Below are 19805 nucleotides of genomic sequence, written 5' to 3'. Positions count from 1 at the left end.
AAATATATTAAGATGTTATCAAGGTGATAAGGCAACTCAAAAAAACATTATGGTACTTTAGAGCACTTCTGAATTGTGATGCCCCTGCTGCAGAAATTGAAAAAGAAAATGGCATCATGACTGCCTAAAACTGCTGGATTATTTACTTTGTGTTCTGCAGTTTCATTTATGAGAATGTGTTGGTGTTAGGAGACAAATCAGCAAATTGGACGTATTTGACAAGGCATCCTGGAGCACAACGTTTGTAATGAGTCACTTTAAGAGTTACTAGACCTTGTAATCACTTGTCTTATTGTGTAATTATCTCTGTATATTGAAACTATGCTTGCCTGTCAAAGGGGAGTCTTTCATTAACTTCCATCTTTCTGATGTGTTCTCAAACACAATTTGCTTACATTGGAGCCAGATACGCCTTGTTAAACAATCTGTTCAATTTTTACTCATGCATATCCAAACAAAGATTTAATGAAATATGATTAAAGCTTACCTTACCCAGTAATATATGACAATCAATCTTGAGAAACCTAGTTCTTTTATTAACTATTGCCAAGCTGTGATCATCCTCCAAGTCACTCTTAATCGATTCTGCTTTCCTGTTTTTCTCTGCTGCTCTAAGCACAGGACTTACATTCTCTTCCAGCAGGACTGGGTTACAAATCTTCCAAACCACTCACTTCTTGACACCTTGGCACTGTATGACCAGTTGATTGACACTGTCACTCTCCCCTCAATCTCTCCAGTGCTGGGTGCTGTTCCTGAGCTCTGCCAGTGCCGCGACCTGGAGCTGGACTGTGACAGCACGCAGCTTCAAGACATCCCAGTGGTGGCGATAAATGTCACCATGATGTGAGTAGAAAATAACCTTTTATTTTTCATTATTGTAAAGCTCAATCAATCCCCGGGAAGCCTCAATTGCTGGCGGTGACTGCCACAGAAAGTGAGACTTGAAGCCAGAATTACAGATGATTCTCTAGTAGTACATGCAGCTGATGAAATATGTATTGTAAGTATCACATCATTTATATATATATATATATATATATATATATATATATATATATATATATATATATATATATATATATGGTGTGGGTGCATGCTTGTCTGCAAGCGGGCATGTGTCTATTGTTTATAATTCAATATGTATTATTTTAAGACATTTTAACATGAATTAGAAATATAAGGACATATTACCCTGCAGTTTTTGCAAAGTTTGTCAATGTTTGATGAAAGTATATCACCCTTTTTGGGTCACTATGTGTTGTATTTAAGAACACATTAATTACCAGGCATTGGGGATTTCCCTGTCCTCATCTCTTCCAAAGTGTCTGCTTTGTCATTGGCACGGCATCATTCGCTCCATGGCATATTTGGGTTGTATAATGTTTTGTAGTCGGCTCACTCTTTTCCCCTCTGACTCTCCTAGACATTTTCAAAGAGCATGTCTCACTTTGTGAGTTTTAAAGTGCAGCTGACCCTAGCAAGAGACTTTTGTCATCCATCTAAATTTTTCTTTAGAACAAAAGAGCACTTAGCAGAGTTCAGACTTCCGCCAAGGACTGGTAATCTAAATAGTTATTTGTCACTTTCACAGGCAACATGACTCAGGGTAGATGACAAAATAATTTGTCGCCTATTGTATCGTAACTGTACTTTTATGTTTGCACACAAAAAATTGTGGTGGTACTGGAATTGTAAACACATAACTTATTTTCCATTAGAAGAGAAGTTTGGTGGGAAATGTGTACACTGTATTAGCCGGAAAATAAAAACAGTGAATATGGCTGGAAATTATAGACAATGTTCTTTTGGATAGAGAGGTGTTGGCTTTAGGGATGCAGAGTGAGCCTGTCACTTTAGAGTGTTGTATTATGGATTGTTTGAGGGTGTTTGGGTCTTGACTGACCATGTCCACGAATAAAAGGAACAACAACAACAGCTCAGTGGTGTAGTCTGCGTGATATGCAGGTATACACATTATACCCACTAAGAAAGCTCTAGGACTCCATACACCCACTTAAAAATGTGCAATGACATGTGACAACATATTTTGATGTGTTATTATTTTGATATATTTTGAATTGTCATCTGTTTTAGGTAGGTTAGGTTAAATAAAGGTATTTACACCATAATTTAGTGCATACAAATGTGTCCAAATGCAGGAAATTAATTCATTGATGCTCAAAATTTTCCAGTGGGAGGACACCCAAACCCCCCTCTATGATATGGCCCCCCATCCTGTCCCATACATGTACAGTACAATAAACCCCTACAATACATTAGACTACACTGCTGCAACAGCTGTATGACATCCCTCAGTTTCATGCAGTTCTACAGGTTGATTGGTGGTTGTAATGTACCTTAAAGGGCAGCATTGCACCAAAAGAAGAGAAGAACAACAACAATAGCTGTGTTGCAATGACTTTCTTCTTAAAACATTTAAAGAAGAAAGTTGGTTATGTTCAATCCCCGTACAGACCAAAGTATGGTGGTGGACTGGTAGCTGGAGAGGTGCCAGATCAAAAGATCAAATTGGAAAGGATCAACAAAGTGTGCAACAAAATGGAAATCTTTTTTTTTATTTCCCCCCTGGGGATCAATAAAGTAAAAATTAAAAGTTTTGTTAAGAGAAGCATAAGCGATACTCCTCAGTGTACATTAAGTGTTGCACAGAAATGGACCAGAGTCGTCTGACGGTCGACTAACACATACAGTGTTAGAGAGCGGCAAGCCCAAGGAGACAGTATTAACAGTAAGAAAATCTTACAATGTCCCAAATTTGACCTCTTTTAAATACTTTACATGACGAGTGTGTGAGTGGATGAGCCTTTAATCAGCCTTTAATCCGTTAAAAGCTTTGGAATCAACAGCTCAATCAACTTGTTCATCAACTGAGTCACTTAAATGGAATTATAAAGACCAGGAGGTGATAGTGCCATGTTTATGAATGTTCTGGTAACTGACTCGTGATAATGAATGTTCTGCAGTAGTTGTGTCTTCTTGTACAGTATATGTTGAACGTTAAGATGGTCCTTTTAATTTAAATAGGTCTTAGGATCCTCAGGCTCGAAAACCCTGTTAATTAGAAACTTTAACACGTAATAATTAAAATCCAGTTGCTAAAATAATAACCTTGTCAATCTAAAGGGATGCGCTGGGCAGCTGTTCAGACGCAGCAGTACTGAATTATATTTAGAGTTGTTCGTGGTGAGAACCTTATTCCATATTCTGATTTTGAGCCTCTTTCTATCTCTCAGGTCCCTACAAAGGAACAGTCTTCAGAAACTGAAAGCAAACAAATTCTTTAGGTACCAGAGCCTACAAAAACTGTGAGTTTATTATGACTTGATTCTCTTTTATTTTACGTTATATTCTACCTATTTTTGTTCTTGATTCTGTCATTTATTCAATCTTTCTTCTTGTTCTGAAAAGCACCACATACAGAATAATGCATGAGAAATATTGGCATGCATGGGAGTGTAGTTGGTGCATTCAGTAAAGCATAATGCCTTCATGTGATTCCAAAGAGACAAGATAATGACCAGCCTTTGAGTGACAAATGCAACAAACAATTTTCACAACTACAAAGTGTGTAAAGCTACAAGGACTGCTGGCAACACTGACAGAAGCAATTGTTCTTCTCGGCGTACGGGTTCATTCATTGTCAACTTAGGTTGTTTATCAATCTCACACAGTGCCACTGAACCATTTGTATGTGACTGTCAGCCTTTTAGTCGATGCTTTGACGGTTAGACCAGATTGAAAACTTCCCTGAGATATGCATGAACAAACATCAGAATGTGTAAAAAGCTGAGTAAAAATACACAGACAAACCCCAGCTTTCAGTGGAGGTTTGTTGAGCTCACAGTATGTGGTATAAAAGATGATCCTGGTATTAAACAGATTGGATTGTCTATCAGATCCTAATTTATTGCAGATGGGATATATGTGTTATTAAACCGGCAGGCTTAAGGGTTATTTGATGTGTCTCTTTGTTTGTTTGAAATGAAAATGATTCACAAAAAATAAAATAATAACATCAACTGTTTTGTGCTTGTTTTATATAGATATCTCCAACACAACAGAATTCAAGATGTGAGTCCTCACGCATTCAGAGGGCTGTTTAATCTCACAAGACTGTAAGTTTGTTCATTTTTGTAACACAGAAGATGCAGTAATAAAGCACTTGTTTAGGCTATCCTTGGTAATACTACATAGTTCTATCACACTATGTAGGCTATGTACAAAAAAGAAGCAAAATGTTCAGGCTACGGAATTTGTCGGCATCAGCTGTGTCAATAATGCTTCACAATTGCTGGCTTCTTCACACCTGACACGCAACATCCAATCATATTCATGCAACACGGCCATGATAACCTGATACTTTACACTGTTTTTATGAAGTGCACTAAAATAGTCAATGGCAATGCTGCAGATTCACCACCACACAAACACCCTTATTATTCAATATGTTACCACCCATTTGTATTAAGTGGAAATTTAGTTCTCTAAGCAGAATCCTCATTGCTGTTTGTAATCTCTGAGAGCTCCCTTTGATAACAGAGCTCTATTTCTATTGACCTGTGTAACCATTTGCTATAAATAGTCAACTGCTTGGCCTGAGTGTTTCTGACTGAGATGCTATATATATTTATAGTGGTCCAGCACTAGTGAGGAAGACAGACTGTGTTTTTTATGTGAGCTCAATAAAATTAAAAATGCAGTTCATTTTGCTTTTGTCCATATTATTGCATGATTTAAGATTGCAATTATTTAACAAAGTAGAAGCCAAAGACGTGAGGCTGGATAGCGATATGTTAGTTTGGTTGTTTGAACATAAAACCTTTTTACCTGCAGACCTTTTACAACAAGTATGGGCTAAAAGAAAGATGGCTTTGTATCCATGATTCTCTGTCTGGAAGTGAAATGCCTTGTTTATTTATGTATTTTTATGTGGCTGTAGTTTTGTTTTATGTGTGAAATGTTTAGTTCTAGTAATGCAAGATTGCAGTTATCATGGCTTTAGTAAGTCAGGTTATTTTCAAAATTAGTTAACCATTGGAACCTTACAGTAAACAGTCAACAACAATCTTTCATCTGCATTACTATATAAGCATGTACTGTCTTCACATTATGTAAAGAAATTTTTTTTAACAATTGCTAAAGGATACATAGATAAATGGGATGTATATCACAAAGAAAATAAATGTAAGTATGAATATAGTGCAGCTGATACAACCACAAACTAAAAGATGGGGTTTGATTACATGCACATGTACATTATAAGAGTGCATATAGTAAAAGTAAAAGAAACAGCAAGGAAACAATACCTATGATCTATGAAATGCAATTACAACACTTGGAAAAGCAAAAGGTAGAATATTTTCCTGTTATTTTGTCCATCGCGTTCAGAGAGCATCCTCTTCAGGTAACCTTCCAAACTTGTTTGTCCTCTGTTAGATATCTGAGCTATAACAAGATATCTGCCCTGATGCCAGGAGTGTTCCAGGACCTGCACAAGCTGGAGTGGTTGTATGTTTATTTTCTACTGGCGGGAAGTTCTGCAACAAAAGAATATAAAATGCCGCATGCATAGTATATAAGGATGTTTTGCTTTCTGTAAATATCGATTGAGGCGGAGAAGCCGAGTTTTGTGATAAATAATTCCTACTGAAGTGTTTTTTGTTCTTTAACTTTTTTTATTTGTGTCTCTTCTTTTTGTTTTCTTTTAATTGCATACAGGTGATAAATCCCACATATCTCTATTGATGTGGTTTCTTCCCAATTAGTATTCTGCAAATTAGACTGAAACTTTTCTTTCTTGTGTTTTTTGTTGTAGGATCCTGGAAAATAACAATATCCACGAAATATCCTCCATGACCTTCTCAGGACTGAACTCCCTCGTTTTATTGTGTTTATATTTTATACTTCATTCTATGGCAGAACTTTTTTTTCTTGTTTGGCTTCGCTGTGATGTCTTTGTTGATCTGTTTAGAGTAAATTTAAACAGCCACCATTGTGCCAAGTGCATGCTCATGGGAGAATGTTTGGTCTGTAAATTATAGTCAGAGTGTGATCTATTAATATTACTATTATTTCAAAGTATAAGTATTATGCTCTATATCAAATATGTGGTAACTTCTGTCATGATTTGTCACTATAAATTAAATTGAAGGTAAATGCACTACACCTTGTTACATTATGTCTCACTGATTGACAGGGTGTTGTTGAACAACTCTTTGACAGAGCTGGATGACATCTGTCGGGAAATGCCGAGATTGAATTGGCTGTAAGTAGGATGTCAAGATATCAAATGTTGTCTTGTCATAAAAATCACATGTCTTTTAAAGTTTTTTTCTGTGTGTGTGTGTGTGGTGGGGGGTTGTGTGTGGTATGTGTCTGATGTTTCCTCTCTGTGGGCATTTCATAACATGTTCTTGCAGGGATTTGGAGGGAAATCTAATTGAAACCATTGGAAATGTCTCATTCTGCTCATGCAGTATGCTGACAGTTCTGTAAGTGTGCATTTACATAATTGAAACCATTGCATAGGCTAATTTAAATGTTTGACTTTTGCCTGAATTTCTTTGAGATGCTTGCAAATCAGCCTCAGTTTCTCAAAATGTTATAAGCTTATGCATGGAATCGATGCTGGCAGTTCATTATATTTGGTTAAACAAAGTGTAATATGATTTTAGTTTTTGTATTTATTTCCTTTCTCCAGTGTTTTACAGCAGAACAGGATCAGCCATATACACGAACAGGCTTTCTCTGTCCTTCAGAAGCTTGGAGAATTGTAAGTTTATTTGTTTTAATGTGTAAACAAACAGTATAGGAAAAAATATCACAACTTTGAGGAATGTGCCAATAAGAAACTTAGGCAATTTTGAAAGTGGATTATTCTAAAGATGGTCACTTAAGAAATATATGCAGAAGATAATACAGTTGACAAAAACTGCATGGACAAATACAGTAAAAACACTGTCAAGAGAAACGTTTGTGAAGCTTTTGGACCAACTTGAATTCTGTTTTATTTCTTTTCCCAAAAATGATCTTGAAAGAATTATTTTAAACATCCGTAGTCTATGCTTGAAAAAGTATGTGAGCTTTAACACAAACATCCCTAGCAATAAAAATGTCAAATACATACAGTAGCTGCAGGCAAATAAAAACACCATTTGAGAACATGAGTCTAATGATCCCATATTTAGAATAAAGACTTCATTCATGTAATTTTGTTAATGAAGACCATTTGTTCTGTTGTGCCCCGTTAGTTGTTAGGCCTGAGGAATCGTCATTTGTGTCTTTGGTTTGTTCGTGGTTCAGTTAGAGCAGTGGTTCTCAACCGGTGGGGCGCGCCCCCCCGGGGGGGCGCGGACTCTCTCCCGGGGGGGCGCGAGTAGACTACAGGATGGGAGGAAAAAAAAAAAAATATATAATAATTTATTTATTTTTTCTTCAAAAGCTAAAAATCTAGTGACTTTTAATGGTGTTTTTGGAGACTTTTGTAGTGTTTGTAGACTCGAAAGCTCGAATCATTCTGCAGTTAGGCCTACTGTGCTCAACCACGGGAGATGCCGTGAGCCCCTCTCCCGTCCAAAGCACTCCCGTCAGCAGTAGCCTCGCGCAGCAGGCACAGCCTGCAGTCAGACAGAGAGACACCACACCCCTCCGCGCATGCCCCTTCGATCCTGTATTCTTTAACATGTACGTTAAAAGCACAACTCTGCCGTGCCTTTGTACTTAAATGTTATGCCAGTAATCGCTCCGTTAGATATCAACACGGACCAATTAAATCGAATATTCCTGTCCTTGCGTAGCTGACGTCATTACACCAGCTACGTTGTGAACGCAATCCCCGCGAAATTCAAAGTAAAAATAACAGCAGCGGTGTCCGCCGACATCACAGCGCTGAGGAATTTCTCTAAACTCGATTTTAATTCAAGAAAAGAACTAATAGCAAGATGGAGGTCTACGCCAGCCTTAAATGGACTACTGCAGCAAAAGGGACAAATACTCGTCGCATCGTTTCAAACTGACTGGTACGGAAGAAGAGAAATGGCTATGTGGCCGTGCTAACAGTGAGCGGCTGGACCTGTACGGGGTCCTGGATCTGAACAGTCAGCGGCGGGACCTCTACGGGGTCCTGGATCTGAACAGTCAGCGGCTGGACCTCTACGGGGTCCTGGATCTGAACAGTCAGCGGCTGGACCTCTACGGGGTCCTGGATCTGAACAGTCAGCGGCTGGACCACTATGGGGTCCTGGATCTGAACAACCCGCCCGCAGCTTTAACCAAGCAGGAAAAGCCGTCAGCTCATATATTACCGGCAACTACAGCTTCGCACATTTTCCACCCTGAAACGGATCCAAACATCCAGTCGGAACCGAACCAAATCTACCGATTGGTGAGTCAAACTATTTTAAAACAATTTGCGACGTACTTTAAAGAGGATTATCGATCTTTTGCGTGGGTTCGAGATCCGTTTGTGTGCACAGCAAACGAGCTATCAATTTATATGCAGGAACAGCTTATTGAGCTGAAGAGTGACAGTCGACTGAAGGAACTCTTTAGTTCCTGCCCTCTTTCGTCCTTCTGGGCATCATTGATGCAGGAATACGCTGAACTCTGGGACGTCGCCTTGAAGATTCTCCTTCCTTTCGCGTCAACATATTTGTGTGAGGCAAGATTCTCAAAAATGACTGCACTCAATACTACTATACAACTAAACACCGGGCACCCAGATAGCTCAGTGGGTAGAGCGGGTGCCCATGTACAGAGGCTTGCTCCTCGACGCAGCGGACCCGGTGGCCCCTTTGCTGCATGTCACTCCCCCCCTCTCTCCCCCTTTCACACATCACTGTCACGCTATCTAATAAAGGGAAAAAAACCCGAAAAAATAACTTTAAAAAAAACAACTAAATACCATAATCGTGCACAAATCGAGGATGATTTGAGGCTATGTTTATCAAACATTGAGCCAAGAATTGAGGATCTTTGCAGGTCTCACATTAATATCACCAACCTGCAAGCTTCTTTACAAAATGCAGATGATGCCTACTATTAGACCTAGTGATAATAACAATAATAAAGCATAAATTAATATCAGAGGTCTGGTGCCAATTCCCAATTATAGCAATAGCCTAGTAATGATAATCGGCCTACGATGATGATGATGATGATGATGATGATAATAATAACAATAAAGCATGTAACCTCATATAAATATATAGCAATAGCCTAGTAATGATGATAGGCCTAATACTACTCATAATAATACTAATAATAATACTACTACTACTAATAATATCTGCAAGCTCACATTAGAAGTCTACTACTCTGCCAATTATAAAAATAGCCTAGTAATGATAATAGGCATACCTACGCTACTGATGATGATAATAATATTAATAATATAATGTGGGCCTAAAATAATAGCCTATCTATCTGTCTATCGTTCTATCGTTCGTGGTGGTGGGGGCGTTGGGCACTAGGCCCCAACTACAATGAACCACTTTGGGGGTCCCATCTAGCAAAAAGGTTGAGAACCCCTGAGTTAGAGGGTGTATTTGTCCAACAACTTTGTTCTATAGCAACATATTTTTGAACTTCTGGGCAGATTGTCGATATTATCTAGATTTGTGTTATCAAAAAGAATATTTTGGTGAGCCTCCAACCTTTTCGTCAGGTCAAAATTTTCCCCTTGTGACTGTAAAAAGTTCAAACTTTCCTGGAGCCGTGATCATTAGCGCTGTAGATGTCTCTATTCACCCACAGCAGATTATAGCAAGCTCATGTACTTTGACTAATGAAAACTGTGCATCAAAAAGGTGAATTACATTGTAAAGTTATAGAGACAGGATTTATTGCAGGAATGTAGTTTTCAGTGTGCATGTCATGTAATCTGCCCCCTATACATAGCAATTTGCATCTTTCAGATACCAAGTCATTAATATGTGTTTGCTGTTTTGTGTTTTGTGGGAACTAATGTGGATTTTTCTCTACGCGCAGGGATCTCTCCAACAACAAACTGGTGGCGATCCCTCCCAATCTGTTTGTCTTGCTGGGGGATTTGCTCCAACTGTGAGTTCTGTTTACACAAATGCATCCAGATGTACAGTTCTGTACGCAACCAAAGCTATTATTATTATTATTATTATTATTATTATCATCTTTGTTTTTCAATTTTTTTAAGTACATACATCCTTATATATACATAATATACAACTGCAATTACATAGATTGCAATAAGCTCTTTTTCATTTTCTTTGAAGATATGTATATAGACTAACAGTAATAACTAAAAATATAAAATACGTACAGTAGGATATTAAAATACAAAGTACATTCGCTGGGTGCTGTTTAATTTTATGAAATCATCAGATATTTCTTTCTAATGAATGTTGTTGAATTATTTTAAATATTCCAGATCCAGTAGGTCTTAACTTTGGGAAATAAAGCAAAGCTGTGGAGTAGTCTTTCGTCTGCTGAAAGAAAATAATGTGTGTCACATGTAGTGGAAACCTCAGGTTATATTAGGGTTAATGGACTATATTTTTGTAGCTCTTTTCTATTCTTAGCCACCACTAGTACTTTACACTACAGGTACCATTTACCCCATTTCCACACATTCATGTGATTTGTGTGGCCGAGGCTACCGTGCAAGGTGCAACCTGCTCCTCAGAATGCTCATCAGCATTCACACACATGCTCAGCAATTTGGGCTTCAGTTCCTTGCCCAAGTCTTATTGGTAAATATATAAAATATATAGATATATATAGAAGTTGGCTTATTGTGTAATTTGTATTTAATCCATGAATATTTAATAGGGTTTTCCTTTTGATGCTCTCATGGAATGACAATAGAATTTCTCAGAAAGGTTGTTGCAGACATAACTTCAATGTAATTAGTAAATACAATATAGATTCCCCTAAAATTGTACTAACCACGGTGACTAACACATTGCATTTCTTGTGGCTGCTTTTCAAGAAAATTTCCCCCAGTGTTTCCCATAGTCAAATGCTCTTATTCTTAAGCAGCAGTAGGATGTCCCCTTCTGTGTCAGAAGGGGACATCCTGTGTTCTCATTGTAGAGAAAGGGAACTGCAAAGAGTCAGGCTGTTATAAATGAGATTATCGTTGATAATTGGATAACATGCTGCATTGTTTTCCTGTGAATTATTCATTCTGGACTCTGCCATCGTTTGCACTATGAGAGGGATAATTACAGCTTTTAAAATACATGAATCACTTTCATGAGGAAATGCAGACAATAAATGTAATTTAAAGTGGTTTGGATTTCATGAAAATGTTAAGGATTATATTCTTAAATTGTAGCAAGTCAATGCACTGAATCACAACATTGTGGTGGGTGGAATAATTCAAGGACATATCTTCAAGACGTGCAGCAGGATGTAGTACAAGACAGTTGTGGGAGTTGAAAGAAACTGGCCGTGTGCAGAAAACATTTTGACCCTCAGAAATGGTTACTTAAATAATAAATAGGATTTTTTTACATGTTATCTAATTGAGAGTTAATTATTTTTATCTTCTAGGAATATATCATACAATCCCATCGTGGAGCTCCAAGTTGACCACTTTGACAAGTTGCATAAACTGAAGTCATTGTAAGTATATGTTGATACCCACGGAATTATCAGAAAACATACAATACAGTGTGTGATGAATATGGGTGATGAAAACGGGGCTGGTAGAAGTGTGAAGTCTCTAATAGTAGTGCACTGTTAATGGATGTACTGAAATGTGTACGTCTATATGCAGCACCTGGCTAAGAGTCAATCAATATGTCTTTAAACTCTAGGAGCATAGAAGGGATAGAAATTGGAAACATACAACGGAGGATGTTTGAACCTCTCAAATACTTGACTCATATGTAAGTACTCCATTGCCATGCTCTATGTTTGAACTGTTGATCCTTATCATTTGGTCTGCCCTGTCATTTTGACCATAGTCTTTTCACACAAATTTCTAGTAGTTAGCAAAGAGCCGCCTTATCAAGACTGTCAGGCTTCTCATCCAACTGTGAAATTATTAAATCAAGCTTAGTGTAATCCATCTTCTCTCTGGGTAAAACAGCTTGGGATACAGGCATGCAGGTCGTGGAAAGGATGCAACAGAGAAAATCAATGCCCTTTCAGCCTTGCAAACAATTGCATATTCTCCCCTTAGGCATTTTAGGCTGTAGAGTTTCATTCAAGTTTCAGTAAGATAGTAAGAAGTTTGTTTTTTAAAAATAATATTTCTCTAAACTAAAGCAGATGGGAATCTATCCAGCCATGCAGATTTTTGCTTTTATATTTCCATATTTTGAGATGTCTCTCTCTCTCTGGGATTTCCACCTCTGCAGCAACACAATGGAAGTGAATGGAAATGAATTTGGGGTGCTCACAGCACCAAAAAAAAGGATATTTACCTTTTACAAAAGCAACATCTCTTAACAAAAACATTCTTCCCGTTACTTTGGATAATCATCAGTTTATACTGTAATCTGTTTTCATAAGGTATTACTTCTTTGGTAGTAATAGTTGTATGAAAAGTCTTTGATGTTTCTGGAAAGACACAAGGATTGCTGTTCAGATTTTTGACGCCATTGACGTGGCTCTAGGAATGTTGGCCAGTTTATCCACCCCTTTGGTCCAGACTGAAATATCTTTTCAGCTTTTGGATGGATTCTCACAAAGTAGTCATCATTTATGATGAATCCTATACTGACTTTGGTGTTCCCCTGACTTTTTCTCTAGCCCACCATGAGGTTGACATTTGTGATTTAGAGTGAAGGATTGCCATACAGTTTTGTGCAGACCTTCATGTTCCCCTCAGGATAAATTGTAATACCATTGGTGATCCTCTGACCTTTACTCTAGTGCCATCATAAATACTTACAATAGCACATGACCAAACAGTTACAAAACTAATGCCATTACAATCAGCCTCAGGTGTGTTATGTGTCTAGTGCTAAACGTTAGCATGCTAATACACTAAACTAAGATGGTGACCATGGTTACATTACCTGCTTAACATAACATGTTAATATTGCCATTGTAATATTGCATTTTATCATGCTTACATTAGCATTTAGCTCAAAGCACCACTAGCCAATGCTAACCTCAGTTCAAATTCAAATCCCCAGTCAATATCATCCAAATTTTTCTGCTGTTTTGGTGCTTATGCAGTCACTGTTTATGCTCTCCAACTGTATCAATTAATGAAAAGAAAACCCTGTAAAAGCACGCACCTTTGGCTGTAAAAACCCTGAACCTTGCAACTGTAAATGAACAGGTACCCTTATATTTAGCTTAACGGGACACTCTTCTTTGATCTATTATCACAGCTACTTCAAGAAATTCCAGTACTGCGGCTACGCTCCCCATGTGCGCAGCTGCAAACCCAACACGGATGGCATCTCGTCCTTCGAGGACCTGCTGGCCAACATCGTGCTGAGGGTCTTTGTGTGGGTGGTCTCTGCCACCACCTGCTTCGGAAACATCTTTGTCATCTGCATGCGCTCGTACATCCGATCAGAGAACAAACTCCATGCCATGTGCATCATTTCTCTCTGCTGTAAGTCACACTGCTTTGAAAGGAGAGATGTAGTAGAAACTAGCTTTTTATTTATAGAATATTCTTTACCATCATAGTACATTACGTTTTACTAGTATTACATAACATCCCATTTTTGTAGGTCATGAGGGAGGAGGGGGTGTGGTAAACACACATTTTTATAATGAATTTTAACACCAGTTCACCCACATTTATATTTACCACTTCCTCATGTTTATAGACCTGACAATAGTCTCTGGAATTATGGAAGATACAACTAAAGAAGTGACAAATTCTGCCAAAAACTTTTTCATATCATGAAGTAAACAGGCAGCCAAACTTTAAATAAGTTCCCAATGTGCTTATCAGTATGTTTCATTAAAACTGATTTCATATTGCACACACTCTTAGATACCCTCATGAATAAGACTTAATGTAAAAACAATAAAAATTCTTTCTGATATATGATAGTATCCATCTGAATAAAAGATTCACATACTCCAATAAATAATTCATAGCACAACATCAAAACCTATTTTTGAAACTGCTTAATAACGTCTAGGGTTGATTTAAATAACAACACTTTTCACTGACTCATCTAAGATAGATAGTAAAAGGCATCCATATGTATCCACATTCAATATTGTTGTGTCAATTTGACTTATATACAGTATGTGCCCCAAAATTATATATAGTTTTCAAAAGTAGCTTTCTTTATGCTATTTTAATGGCATATACACTCAAAAGAAAGTTGCTATAATGACTTTACATGAATGCATTGGCTTATAGTATAAATGCAGGTGTGTGGTGTTTAGATATGTAACCTGATCTGCTGCTTACGTATGGGATGGCATTCAGATATGGGCAGTGAGAGTTTGTTGCAGGGCTTAATCTTCTACGGTAACACATTGTTTGCAGCTAGAATGTCCTATAGGAAATAAAGCAGTATTTAAGAGCAGATCCGGGAGTTTTTTGGTTTGAAATGGACAGTTGTTCAGTAACCCCAGTCAGTCCACTGAGTATAGTGTGTGCAATAAGGTTAGATGTGTGTGCGGACATGGAAAGACAGAAATAATTATAAGACGCTGCACAGGCAAAGGATTAAGATATGATAATATTAATAAGAATGCACTGGTCCCCGGGGGGAATTCTCAAGCTACTTAGAAGTAAAGTATAAAATATATATAATATAAATTAAAATTACCTTCACCTTTGCCAGCTGTTATGTTACATGAATTACTAATTAAGAAAGGCACTTTTGTCACATACATGTACAGTGAAATTCATTATCTACACTTTAACCCAGCCCTCAAGGGAGCCACTTACAGCGCCCAGGGACCAACTCCAGTTCTCCTCCTTGATCTGCTTTAAAAGGCGCTGACTGGAGAACCTCATCTACATGTTTTAATGGTGGGGGAAACCGGAGCACCCAGAGGAAACCCACGCAGACATGGGAAGAGAATGCAAACTCCACACAGAAAGGCCTTGGACAACCCAGATTTGAACACTGATGAGTCCTAAAACCTAGAAATTAGTTCACATTTTTGCACTTCCGATTCCCTTGTCTCAAAGTTAATGGATTTTTTAAATGTTTTTTTGGTTAGATGCCTGACATAAGCAATAAGAGATTTTAATGTTTGTTTTATGAAATAAGGTGCATCAGTAAATACCCCCACTCTTGAATTTTGCATCTGTGTGTGTCTTAAAAATGGTGTTCGCTAACAAGTGACCACAGACCACAGATGTTGTCGGGAACATTAAACATCATCGAACCAAATTACTTCTGGCGATTGCATTTATGCTAAAGAATAAAAAAAGTAGTGTTTATTTGTGAACTTTATCTTGCTAAACAAAACTTGTTATTGTATTCATTTTAAATTCATTAAACAATTGTTTGCCGCAGAGCTTGTTTTCTACAATAACCTTAAATCCAACTGAGAAAAGGGTGCCTGGGTAGCTCACCCGGTAGAGGGTGCGCCCATATACAGAGGTTTACTCCTTGACGCAGCAGCTGGGCATTCAGCTCCAACCTGTTGCCCTTGTCTGCATGTCATTCCCCCTCTCTGCACATCAAGCTTTCCTATTAAAAAAATGGCCTAAAATATTATTATTTCCCAAAGAAATAATCCAATAGAAAGTTCCAATTGACTTTTTGTGGAGGTAACGAGGGCAATGATTACTTCAAGGTTGGCCTATGAAAATATGTAATTTTTGCAGAACTCTTATAAAAAAGCCAGCAAATCCTTCTGTAAAAGACGTCACTGGTATAGAAAGTCATAGATTGGATCAATGCAGGTTTAAAACACAATGACTTTATTCTAAAGAGATGATTTCTTTTGACTAGTAACTGCACAGAGAGAGAAAACCTAAAAGAATGTATAGAATATAGAGGAAATAAAGGTCTGTGACCACATATTATATATCTATTCAGACATTTAACATATATAAGTCAAGTATAAAGGACCTATGTGGACTCACTATAAGTCTCCAAGCAGCTAAGTCCAAAGAGCTCAGAATGTGCAAAGCTGAATGTCCTGCTCGATCCACAATAAAAGCCAAGCGGATGATGGCAGTTTTATTCTCATTTTGGGGCTCACGTGCTTGTCAACGTTTTAAAAGTATTAGTAGAATGTCAGTAGATTTTCAGTAGCACACAATTTTCTTGTGGCTAAAGTAAGAGCAAAATAGTTTAGATATTATTTATTCGTTGCTTCTTTTTTAACAACAATGAATTATGTCACTGTGTGCAAGTAGGAGGAGTCTAAATGTTGCTGTTAATCCAGTTATTAATGGAGGAACAAAGAATGAAGTCGTAAACAACATGCAGAAACATGCAGATCAAATTTGAGTCATTGGTATTGTGGTTTAGAGCCATGTGTTTTTGTAAAAGAATGGTTCTTTCGTGGCTGGGTTGGCTCAGTTGGTAGAGCAGCCGCACATTTACATAGAGGGTTCAAGGCCAGAGTTCGAGTCCAACCTGTGTTGATTTCCTGCATGTCTTCCACCTCTCTTTCCCCTTTCTCACCTAGCTTTCCTGTCAATTAAAGGTGGAAAAGCCCTCAAAACATAATCTAAAAAAACAAGGATTATTTCGGAAATGAACTTGTTTGTGCTAATTCAACATATCTTTACCACCTAATGTCACCTCAACCTTCCAGCCTCTCTGTATTTCTCCTTTTTTCTTTCCTAACACCTTCTTTATTGGTTATTTCTCAGATTACCTTTTTCTTACTCAAGTCAGAGCCCTGTTGAGTTAACCAAAGACCGATTTTAATCTTTTACACCTTGATGTACTCGTGGGTAATTTATGAAAATGTAGATTGTATGTATATCTCATTAAATAACTAAATACAATTCCCAAAGCAGCTATAAAGGCAAACACATCATACATTGAATCGCATTAAGGGGTATGTGTCAGCTTTACAAGTTGAGAATCTTTCAGGTAAAGCACAACAAAGCCTCACCTCAGCTGTCCCATTCAATGTTTAACAGCGAGTCTAATGATGATTTACTATATTCTGCGTATATTATGCTCTTTGAAGGGCATTTATGTGTCCATATCAAAGGAGTTAGTTTGAAGTAGAAAAACGTCAGTGTAGATTTAAATCCTTAAAGCGAACAGTCTATGCATGAAAGCAGAACTCTGCCTTTCTACTAGATGTACAGAATTAACCCCCCCTTATAAATATGTCTTAACCCTTCTTGTAGAAGTCTTGTTCTTTGTCATTGTGTAATTATGCGCACTTGAGTAATATCTAGTCTACAATTATTCATAAATATCCGTAGTGGTGCATGTCAAAGCTATTATCCAACATATGTATTTGCCATGTTTCTTAGAGTATGACAACATTTACTCACAACAGAATATAATTATGCAATTTCAAGGGACTAGTATGACATTTTGGGTGATAAGCCTTTTCCCTTTCTTGCCGAGAGTTACATTAGAACATTATTACCACTCTCATATCAGTATGGTAAATATGCCAGCAGCCTGTTAGCTTAGCATAAACATTGAAAATGGAGATTCAGCTAGCCTGGCTCTGTCCAAAGATAAAACAAACTTCCTACCAGCACATCTGAAGCTCACAAATTAATATGTCTATTGATTGTTTAATACAGTCAAAACACGAACTGTGAAAATGAGAATTTAGCTGTTTTAGTGGGGGTCTTGATTATCCAGGAAGTCTGGCACAAGTCTTTTTCTTTAATGCACATTTTTATAATTGTTATCATATGAATTTCTATTAAGACACTATTGAGACTTTTACTGTGCTAAAAAGATGACTGAGCCAACTAAAAATAGTCCAAATTCCCCTTTAACTCTCATTCTCTTTGACACATTGCAATATAAAAAGGTCTGTATGTGCTTGAAGTAAAGCATATTTGGAAGTAAGTACATCTCCAACATCTGGCCTTTGTTTTGCAATCAGGAACTGGCAGTTAATATTTTTTGATTATAGATGTGTATGTATCATACACTGTAGATGTATCTGCTGGGGTTTAATTATTATAGTTGAGCTGTTCAAATTCAAATTCCACTTCAAATACTGCAGCGTGACAACAAGGGTACTCATTTAGATTTCTGAATGTATGCTATTTTAATGCACGTATGTCAAATAGGCTGCCTCGTACAGAATGTTCTTGGATCTTGCAATACTCATGCAGTGAGTTTGTTTCTCTTCATTGTTCTTGACAACAAAGCACAACGCTCTCTGCGCCCTGCTGTATTTTACTTACATTTATCAACATGGTTCAGAATGTATAAAGCCCTAGCTGAATATTGTGGTTGTCTTTGGTTTCTTTTCATGTAGGGTTACACTTGGTTTAATTCTATTCTCACTTGAAGAAATGGCATTGTGTTTGGGGCTTGGTATCGTTCAAAATTGTTACAAAAACGAAACGATTTTTTCTATACCAATTTTATAAAACAAAAAGAAATTACAACAATACAGCACAAATCTTTTTATTTCTTTTTCAGCTCCTCCTACGAGTTTTTCCAGCTTCCTTCTTATACGTCTAATGTTAGACAGCCATTATTATTAGATCTTGGGAGAAGCATGCTGCGAGCTTATTGGCTCACTGACGCTGATGAGATTTACTGTCAAAGTGTGCTAGATCTGAACGTATCTTTGAAGTTAAGCCAGACATCTGTACAGTTAACACTGGAGATATTCTTAATACTGTATTTGGTAAATTACAGCTCTCTTTCCTTGCAGGCGCTGACGGGCTAATGGGCATCTACCTTTTCATGATTGGCGCATATGATTTGAAGTTCCGCGGCGAGTACAACCGACACGCTCAGGCCTGGATGGACAGCAGTCAGTGTCAGGTCATTGGCTCTTTGGCCATGCTGTCCACTGAGGTATCTGTCCTTCTCCTCACTTACCTCACTTTGGAGAAATACATCTGCATCGTCTACCCTTTCCAGTACTTGACTCCCGGCTGGCGACGAACTGTCACCATCCTTCTTGGGATTTGGGTGTTCGGCTTCATTGTTGCCCTTCTGCCACTGGTGTTCAAGGGACTATTTCGCAACTTCTATGGGACCAATGGAGTTTGCTTCCCACTGCACTCTGAGCAGCCAGAGACCCCTTGGGCTCATGTTTACTCCATTGTCATCTTCCTGGGTAGGCCTTTGTTCTTGCAATAGCTTTTTTTCTTGGGTTTATTTATTGTTTCCTGTATTTCCTTGCTGGTGACTTTGTAGCTTTGTTATTATTGTGCACCCAGAGTGCAAATATGAGCTAGAAACTTACCAAATATCTCTCTGCAGGTCTGAACTTGGTGGCGTTTCTCATCATTGTCTTAGCTTATGCAAGCATGTTCTATAACATCCAGAGAACAGGGACTCAGACCACTAAATACAGCAACCACATCAAGAAAGAGGTGACCATCGCCAAAAGATTCTTCTCTATTGTCATCACTGACTCCCTTTGCTGGATCCCCATCTTCATCCTCAAGATCCTGTCCCTGCTGCAGGTGGAGATTCCCGGTACAGTAGCAGTGCTATAATCATTTCAAGGAAAACTCATAAAGGAATATATTTAAAAGAATACTTCACTGAGCGTCTTTATTTTGAGTATCAAATACGCCCCCTCAGTAGGCTAGCATTTTTTTTTTTTATTATTTCTTTTTATTATTATTATTTTTTTATACACTTTCTCTTGCATGTTCGAAATAAAGATATCAATCAATTAATCAAAATTGTGGCTCTAAAAGGTTTGTAGCCTGCTCTTTTGCGTAG

General features: G+C 37.7%; 1 protein-coding gene and 1 long non-coding RNA gene across 2 annotated transcripts in view; one reads left to right on the top strand and one right to left on the bottom strand.

The window, feature by feature from the left end:
* The window catches only part of rxfp1 (relaxin family peptide receptor 1), a 57233-nt gene that overhangs the window by 34147 nt on the left and 3281 nt on the right, over positions 1 to 19805 (top strand). The window contains exons 4-17 of the mRNA XM_032527689.1: positions 741 to 846; positions 3258 to 3329; positions 4068 to 4139; positions 5461 to 5532; positions 5840 to 5911; positions 6221 to 6289; positions 6444 to 6515; positions 6725 to 6796; positions 10012 to 10083; positions 11557 to 11628; positions 11823 to 11894; positions 13353 to 13582; positions 18778 to 19188; positions 19335 to 19553. Coding sequence (XP_032383580.1) covers positions 741 to 846; positions 3258 to 3329; positions 4068 to 4139; positions 5461 to 5532; positions 5840 to 5911; positions 6221 to 6289; positions 6444 to 6515; positions 6725 to 6796; positions 10012 to 10083; positions 11557 to 11628; positions 11823 to 11894; positions 13353 to 13582; positions 18778 to 19188; positions 19335 to 19553 — 1683 coding nt within the window. The remainder of the gene's footprint in view (positions 1 to 740; positions 847 to 3257; positions 3330 to 4067; positions 4140 to 5460; positions 5533 to 5839; positions 5912 to 6220; positions 6290 to 6443; positions 6516 to 6724; positions 6797 to 10011; positions 10084 to 11556; positions 11629 to 11822; positions 11895 to 13352; positions 13583 to 18777; positions 19189 to 19334; positions 19554 to 19805) is intronic.
* Positions 9577 to 15179, bottom strand: LOC116696612 (uncharacterized). The gene is made up of 3 exons (XR_004333784.1): positions 15070 to 15179; positions 14469 to 14479; positions 9577 to 9587 (listed from the first exon to the last, which is right to left on the bottom strand). It is a non-coding gene; the product is annotated as an uncharacterized LOC116696612 (long non-coding RNA).

Source organism: Etheostoma spectabile, chromosome 10 (assembly GCF_008692095.1).
Source record: "Etheostoma spectabile isolate EspeVRDwgs_2016 chromosome 10, UIUC_Espe_1.0, whole genome shotgun sequence".
NCBI lineage: Eukaryota > Metazoa > Chordata > Actinopteri > Perciformes > Percidae > Etheostoma > Etheostoma spectabile.
Note: the sequence above shows the minus strand (reverse complement) of the source record. Positions and strands in the feature narration are given on the sequence as shown.